Genomic DNA, 8,647 nt, shown 5'->3' with positions numbered 1-8,647 from the left:
TTAATGAAGAATAAGAAAGAATTCGCATTTATATAGTTCCTTTCACGACCTCAGGACGTCCCAAAGCGCTTCACAGCCAATTAAGTACTTTCGAAGTGTGTAATCACTGTTGCAACATAGGGAAACGCGCCAGTCAATTCGAGCACAGCAAGATCCCACAAACTGCACTGTCAATGATAATCTGTTTTCTAGTGATGTTGGTTGAGGGATAAATATTGGCCAGGACACCGAGGAGAACGCCCCTGCTCTTCTTTGCAATAGTGCCATGGGGTCTTTTACGTTCACCCGAAAGGGCAGACGGGGCCTCGGTTTAACGTCTCATCTGAAAGACGGTACCACCAGCAGTGCAGCGCTCCCTCAGCACTGCACTGGAGTGTCAGCCTGGATTATGTGCTCAAGTCTCGGAGTGGGGCTTCAACCCACAACCTTCTGACTCAGAGGCGAGAGCTGTGGGTGTAAGCTTTTTATTTCGACTGGCATTAAATTGACAGCAAGACCACTTCTTTTGAAACAATTTTGAATAAGTTTATTAAATACACACACTCATGCACATCAATACTGGTATTTATGGACTCTACTCGATTACAACTCATAAGGTAATGGGTTAGATTTACACAGACTAGTACTTCACTGAGTTAAGCAATGCACGCAGCCTTTTTCCTTGCTTCTTGGTCTGGTCTGTAGAGTTCCTTGCTTCTTGGTCTGATCTGTAGAGTTCCTTGCTTCTTGGTCTGGCCTGTAGAGTTCCTTGCTTCTTGGTCTGGTCTGTAGAGTTCCTTGCTTCTTGGTCTGGTCTGTAAAGGGAGGGCTTCTTGTTCTTCCGCGTGGCCATCCAGAGAGAGAGAGAGAGAGAGAGCCTTTGGGTTCCTTGTTTTATATCTTTTTAAGTCCTTGGCCTAGAAATTGGGTTGTGGGTTCGCCAGGGCTGTAGCGCCAGAAATTTTGCGCCAGCGTTAATGCGGCAGCGCCCGACGAAAATTCGGTTGCGCCGGGCCCAGACGGCGGCGGGCGCTAAAGGAGGGTTTTAGCGCCTCAAAACGGGCGCTCAATTGGGTTTTCCGGCGCTAATCCCCCGCTGCGGCACCCGATGCGGTGCGGCAGGCTGGGGAACTGCAGGCCTCCTCCTTCTGTTAAGGAGGAGCTGCCTGCAGCCGACAACTGACCGGCGGATTCCCCCGACATCTGAGCCCGGCACCTCGGGGAAGTGCCGGGCTCGCAGCACACACACATCAGGGCCGCGGGGGGGGTGATGCAGGAGTCCGGGAAGGGAGGTGCGGGCAGGCGGCCGCCGGGAACGCGGCCGGCCGCCGCTCCACCTTTATGCGCCGGCGCAAAGGCGTGTAAGAACCCTTTCCACAATCGTTGGTTGCGCCTGCCACGGGCGAGGCGGGCGCAACTGAATTTGGGCTTGGGGCCGGGTTACCACGGCAACCGGGACGCTGCGCACACCGATGACGTCATCGGTGCCGGCGCAGCGCTACCGGCTAACGCCGATGGTAAGGCCCAAGTCAATTTCAGAAACGGCTATAATTCCAGCGCAATGCCCTCCAGCGCCGCTAATTGGGCGCTAACCCCACTCAATTTCTAGGCCCTTGTCTATTGCTAAGGCCCAGGCTTGGGTCTTAGATTCTGGCAGTTCTTGATTGGCTTCCCTTTGAACATGTGTCTGTCTGCAGTGGCTGGTGCCATTTCTTGCTTATGTTAATTGTTTGTTGACACCTTTTAGTGGCTCTTGAGTTTCGATGATGAATTTCAATGGTGTCCCTGTGGGGGGTTTTCCTGTTATGCACGTTTCCTTTGTTAAGTTTTGTGTCGTTGCCTTACCCAGGAGAGATCCATACACATCAAATTTATCTTTATCTTATATTAAAAGTCGCGAGTCCATCACACATACAAAACATATATTTTTATTCTTACATGGGTTCCCAAGTTTTCATTAACGAGTCATTAATTATGGAGCTCACAGGCAGTTTCCCATTTTTCATTGAATGATAAATTTAACCAATCCTCTGTCACTAATGTTTTGTCAGGGGCCACAATCCCAAGCAGTGCCTTGGTTGAGGGACATGCTCAAGAATGCTCCTATACACACACCATGGAGTGACGGGCGACACTTGCGATTCCCCACTAGCTGAACACCTTTCTCTAACTGGACAGCAAGAGAGAGAGAGAGAAAACAGCGCTGAATAATGACTCTGGTAACATACCACACAACTAAGTGGGCTGTGAATGGAGGCTGAGGGTTGCGAAGGACAGCTGAAGCCACATTGAGGGCTAGGTGGGCCACACGTAGCTTCCCAGCGATATGTCAAGTATAGCTTTTAGCCATGTCATCTCCATTGTCCCACCTTATGCTAGGTGTCTGAGCTTGCTCTTGTGAAGCATCTTGAGGTATTTCTGTATGTTAAAACACTATGAGGCCTAAATTCCTTAGCACCCTAAGTCGGGCGTGATTCTGGCAGCTCGCAGCGATGGTGTGGCAGAAGGGACAGGGCCGGGGATTGAAGTACATTTGTCCTTGGGCCTCATCGGAATGAATTGGGGCAAGCTATGAGCGCCAATCAGGCACCTTGATGCAGCTCATCTGTCAGGGCCTTAAGAGCTTCGGCCTGGTGCCGAGGCCCAGAGGTAAGTCCAAGGACAGGGCAGGTCGGGTGAGATGATTGGGATTAGGTGGGGCGGTGATAGCGGGTTGGTAGATGCCCACACTTGCTTTGTGTCGCCAGGAGGAACGCTCCTGCTCCTTCCGGCTCTGCAAAATACAAAATCTTGGAAGTTTTGGGGCCATTTTTTGAGCTGCCTCCAACCGTCCCTTTACGGACCACTGCTTAAGTGCTGGAAATGGCAGTCGGAGCTTGCGTGTCGCAAGATCTGACTAGGGCTAACAAAATTAATAGTGCAGATAGGAAATGAGCGCAGGACTCTCATTTCAAGATTGAAGTGAGGCCTGAGTTCATTTCGGGCGGTCTCTTGGGCTGCCTATGAAAGGCCTCGAACACCCTTGCAGATTGGGCATGGGCCTCTGCTAAATTGGTTATCTTTGCACCCCTATTAGGTGCCTGCCATGGGTGCAGCGAGGTTACACAAGTGCATGTTTTTATGATGTGGAAGCCTTAGCTAATGGCCCAGAACTTCGGGTCTCCACGGGTGAGTACGCACAGGGTACTCACCCGTAGGCCCAATGGAAGTGCCGGTTCTCTGCATGCACTGCGCGTGCGCGGGAAACCGGCACTTCCGTTCCCCTGAAAGCAGGGATTCAGAGTTCGAACGCATGCGCAGGAGAGGCTGCGCGTGTGCATCGAACTTACGTTTTTTTTGCAGGTTTTCCCGGGAGGGTAAGTCTCCAGAAATTAGACATTTAGAAAGCAGTCGCAAGGCCTGCTTTTTACAAGGTAAGTGGTGAATTAATTAAAATTAAAACATTTCTTCCACAGGTTTATTAATTTTAAATACTTTAAAGAAAGTTAAGTTTATTTTTAGCCCCGTTAGAAAATAAAATTATTTTTTCAAAAATTTAAATTATTGTTTAAAACAGTTATTTCATGTAATTTATAGTTTATTTAAAAAATGAGATTAAAAAAAAAAATTATTTGAAGATTTGGTGATGTTTTGGGGCCCTTCCTGTCAAACTTATAAATGAAGCATTCCCTGCTCCGATTGGCTCCCCATGGCCCACGTGATCCCAGGGGACTCATCGAACCAACTGCGCCCCTGGGATACGCAAGCACTGCGCGCCGGCAGTTGGAGGAGGCCCAGGATCGCAATTTCACGGGGGCCCACAGCTCAACGGCCGGCGTGCAAGGTAAATGCAGGTCGGGGGCTTGCGCCCGCGGGAAGCCCCCGACCTGAATTTCTGGGCAATCCATTTTCAGCAGCAAAGCAAACATCGCTTCCTAGCCTCCGCTATCCTATCCTCTGTCAGCTTGCTGGACAAAAGATGGCAGCCCAATCATCTCAGGCTAACATTGTTGTCAGAGTGAATTTACTGAAGGAGAGGTTTTGTTGCGCATGTGCCAGACAGCACTTCAATGTGCGTCGGAGGATGATAAATTGAACAAATTACACACAGCACTTCCAAGTGCAATGAAAGTGCTTCTTTCCCATTTTACTTACAAGGCTCTGATGTGCTCAAGGCATCTATGGGTTAGCCAGACAGAGGCACAGCTGTAATAAGTGAAAAAAAGTAGGATGCTAAGCAACAGCAACAACAAATAAAAAGCTAGCAGTGAAGTCGTGTTGAGTGCAGTCACCTTATGAAACACCAACTCTTTTCAAGGCATTTTGCGCTATGCTCACTTCACGCACGACCATGACTTCTTTCCTTTTCTCCAAAAATCCAAGAATGTTAAAGCTTTGAAAAGTGATGCACTGCAGCAGCGAATGCCACACAGATTTCAAGAGCCATTACGCAGGGAACAATCATTGACATTTTGTTTTCAATTAACCTGAGACATTGGCATTTATTTCATCGCTTGAGGTCAACATTTTGCTAAAGTTGTCCCCAGTTATTAGATCCAAAAAAACACAATGCAGGAACAGAACCATACAACAACAACAACTTGCATTTATGCGATGCCGCCCTTGCCTCAGCTGCAGGCCTAATATCTCCTTATCATAGAATCATAGAATAGTACAGCACAGAAGGAGGCCACTCGGCCCATCGAGTCTGCGCCGGCTCTTCTGAAGAGCAATCCAATTAGTCCCACTCCCCCCGCTCTCTCCCCATATCCCGGCAATTTTTTCCTCCTTCAAGTATTTATCCAATTCCCTTTTGAAGGCTACTATTGAATCTGTATCCACCACCCTATCAGGCTTGGTGTCAAATTTTGTTTTGGTAGCACTCCTGCGAAGCACTTTGGGTCATAGAAACATAGAAGGTAGGAGCAGGAGTAGGCCATTCGGCCCCTCAAGCCTGTTCCACCATTTAATGAGATCATGGCTGATCATCCAAATTCAGTACCCTGTCCCTGCTTTCTCCCCATATCCCTTGATCCCTTTAGACTTAAGAAATATATCTAACTCCTTCTTGAATATATTTAATAAGTTGACCTCAACTGCCTTCTGTGGTAGAGAATTCCACAGGTTCACCACTCTCTGGGTGAAGAAATTCCTCCTCATCTCAGTCCTAAATGGCTTACCCCTTATCCTTAGACTGTGACCCCTGGTTCTGGAATCCCCCGCCATTGGGAACATCCTTCCTGCATCTAGTTTGTCCAGTCCTGTTAGAATTTTATAAGTTTCAATGAGATCCCCTCTCATTCTTCTAAACTCTAGCGAATATAAGCCTAATCGACCCAATCTCTCCTCATACGTCACTCCTGCCATCCCATTTTATTGCGTTAAAGCCGCTATATAAATACAAGTCGTCGTTGTTGTTAGGAGATGTAATTTTGTTGGTTTAATTGCGAGGCAGAAAACTGTACACTGCAAATAATCTGGATATATCTCAATATTTGCAGAAGAGGCCCAATACCACGATGTCAACACCCAAAAGTAGCCATCGGTTACAGTCACAGATATCAAATTATTTAGGAGGAGAGATCAGTGGAACCAAACAGCAATCCAATTGAAGGTGAAAATTGTGCTTACTAGCAGCTCTCCTGTGGCAAGGCTCACAGAGATTTGGAGGATAAGTTAAAGTGTGATGTGGAAAGAATGACAGGTAGTAAAATAGAATGAAAGATGTCCATTTAAAGAATGCCTTTTATGACGTGAGGATGTCCCAAAGCACTTTACAGACAAGTAAATACTTTTGAAGTGTAATTACTGTTGTAATGCAGGAAACACAGCAGCTAAATTGCACACAGCAAGCTCCCACAAACAGCAATATGGTAATGACCAGATCATCTGTTTTAGTAATGTCGGTTAAGGGATAAATGTTGGCCAGGACACCTGGGAGAAGTCCCCTGCTCTTTTCATGGGATCTTTTGGCCTAGAAATTCAGCCTGGACACTTTTGGGGCGCTAAAGTCGGGCGTTCGCTAAAGTTAGCGCCCGCCGGAAAGTGTAGGCCACTTCGCCGAAATTCAGTAGATTTGGCCAAGAGTTTGGGCGAGCGCTGAAACTGGTGTTGCAATGCTATCTTCAGGCGCTAAGCCGGAGATGCGGCCTGATAACGCCGAGGCCGGGCGCAGCGCAGGTGCGGGCATGTTTTGATTGACAGCAGACACCCTGACGCCGGCCAGCTCTTAAAGGGGGAAGGGTCGACTTTGACTGCTGCCACGCCCTGCATAGTGGAGCCCTGCAGCTAGGCCTCAACACTGCTGGTGGGCCAAAATAGCGCCTGAAGCCATGGAGAGGGCCCGTGAACGAGCGCAGCGCTTCTCAGAGCATGCTCTGAGGGTGCTGCTTGATGGTGTGGAAAACAAAAGAGAGATCTTGTGCCCGGACAGTGGCAAGAAGGCTCCCAGGAGGCAGTACAGGAAAGCCTGGAAGAAAATCGCCCGCAGGGTGTCATCCACCTGCGATGTCCCCAGGAGTGCGGACCAATGCCGGAAGAAGTACAACGACCTCACTCGGATGGTCAGGGTGAGTACCCTTTCCAGTGTCCTCCTCATCCTTGCATGTGCACCTCACATGGGCAAAGGGACCTCAAAGGCCCAATGGGCAGCCCTCCTCCCGCAGCTATGGCACTGGCATGATCATCAATAGCACTTCCTGCACTTAACACACTGGCCAAGCTATTCCACCATGGGAGGCAGTGCACACAGCAGCAGGGCACCACACTGGCCAAGCTATTCCACCATGGGAGGCAGTGCACACAGCAACAGGGCACCACACTGTACTTACAGGCCGTCCTTTCTCTTGCAGGCCAAGCTGGCGCGGAATTTGAGGAGCCAGTCTGTCACCGGTGGAGGCCGTCCCGAGTACCAGGCGCTCAGTGAGCTGGAGGAGAACGTGGCTCGACTCATGCGTGGCCGGGTGACTGGCCCTGTTGCCATCGGAGATGCGGACCCTGTACTGGGACCCACTGGTAAGGACATGACCGGTTGGACCTCTCTCATTGCCCTTGCGCTTCAGATCTACATCCTTTCCCACTGGCCGACAAATGCGCATAATGCCACCACTCAGGCCTCCCTCGCTGACGCCCTGTCCTCACTCTAAAGCTACTCTTGTGCCTTCCTGCTTTCAGCTGGTGAGGAGGAGGTGGTCCCTCAAGCTCAGAGTGCCAGGCCCTTGGAGGAGGAGGACGACGAGGACCAGGAGGAAGGCGGCACATCGGGGGAACCCTCATCCGCGCCAGGGGATGGCAATGGAGGGGAGACGTCTGGCCTGCAGGAGAGCCAGGGGGAAGTGTTGCAGGGGAGGGCAGTTCCTGGGCCCAGTGGTGTTGATGCACGCGGGAAGGGTCGGGCAGCACGGCGGCCTTCTCCCCAGAGGGGGGAGGTGTTGCAGGGGAGGGCAGTTCCTGGGCCCAGTGGGGTCGACGCACGCGGGAAGGGTCGGGCAGCTCGGCGGCCTTCTCCCCAGAGGGAGAGTCCGCCCTCCAGTCCGGAGACGGTCCTCGCCCAGGAGGTGCGCCTCCTCGATGAGATGTCGGCGGCGTCGGAGCGGCGCCACCAGGAGTTCATGGGGGTTGTGCAACAGATGCCTCAGGCCATTGAGTCCCTGGCTCATAGTGTGGTCGCTTTCGGCGAATCACAGGCCAGGGGGGTCGAACAACTCGCGGCAGCGCACGACAGGGGTGTCCAGCAACTCGCGGCAGCGCAGGACGCGAGTCGCGAGTACATGAGTGGTGCCGTTCAGACACTGGCAGAGCTGATGCGGGCACATACCAGGGCAGTTCGGGCACTCACTTCTGCCACACTCGCTGTGGCGCGGAAGCATCGCCAGGGCACCCGCCGCCCTGCTGCAGCACAGCGGTCTGGCCTCCACCAGCTTGCTGCGCTTGCTGCACTGCCAGCCCGGCCGAGTGCCAGTGTCTCTGGCGAACAGCGCGCGCCTGCCATCAGCCAGCTTGCCCCCATTGGTGCAGCCGACACTGCCACTCCCCCAGCCAAGGTGCGATGAGCTGCTGCTGAGACCGATGCTGGCCAGCCACAGCTGCAGCAGTCACCAGCCGGCCCCTCCCGGGCCGGGCCTCATCTAGGCCGACCCCCAAGGGCATCTGCCGACACGCATTGTCGCCCTCATGAGCCTTCCCCCAGCCTTGCCACAGCCACAGGGCCCAGGTTGAGGTGGAGCAGCAGGTCGGGCAGGGGCCGGAGAAGCCTGTCTAAGGACTCGCCCTCTCGGCACACCCAGTAGAGTGTGGTGATAGCGTTTTTTTTTATATGGGGGGGCTTGTGTTCTGGGGGGGGATTATTTTGGTAAGGCCGAAGATCAAGGCATTTTTTGTTTTTATGGGGGTGTTTGTGTTGTGGAGGGGGGGGCTTATTTTTGTAAGGCCGATGATGAAGGCCATTTGGATGGGCAAGTTTTGTTAGTCCTCCCCAGGTTTTGGGAGTGACAGATGTTTTTGACTGTTTTTTGGGGGTCTTGTCTGTTTTTCTGTTTCATGTGGGAAGGGCCCTGAGTTTGTGAAATAAAGCTTTTTATTTATTCAGCATGTCCAGGTGTCATGTTTCAAGTGGTTGTTGCATTAACCGGCTGAGGGCTTGCGGAGCGGCTGCCTTCAGGTGCGTTCATTGCCACAGGCCAATCCCTGA

General features: G+C 51.6%; 1 protein-coding gene across 1 annotated transcript; it reads left to right on the top strand.

Moving 5' to 3' along the window:
- Positions 1-6,736: 6,736 nt before the first annotated feature.
- LOC147114263 (uncharacterized) lies at positions 6,737-8,255 on the top strand. Its single transcript, XM_085994068.1, has 2 exons — positions 6,737-6,972; positions 7,132-8,255. Exons 1-2 carry the CDS (start codon positions 6,744-6,746, stop codon positions 8,007-8,009), a joined length of 1,107 nt encoding a protein of 368 aa, XP_085850194.1. The 5' UTR covers positions 6,737-6,743; the 3' UTR covers positions 8,010-8,255.
- Positions 8,256-8,647: the final 392 nt, after the last annotated feature.

Source organism: Somniosus microcephalus, chromosome 8 (genome assembly GCF_052327205.1).
Source record: "Somniosus microcephalus isolate GS21.2 chromosome 8, FLI_Smic_1.0, whole genome shotgun sequence".
Lineage (NCBI taxonomy): Eukaryota > Metazoa > Chordata > Chondrichthyes > Squaliformes > Somniosidae > Somniosus > Somniosus microcephalus.
Note: the sequence above shows the minus strand (reverse complement) of the source record. Positions and strands in the feature narration are given on the sequence as shown.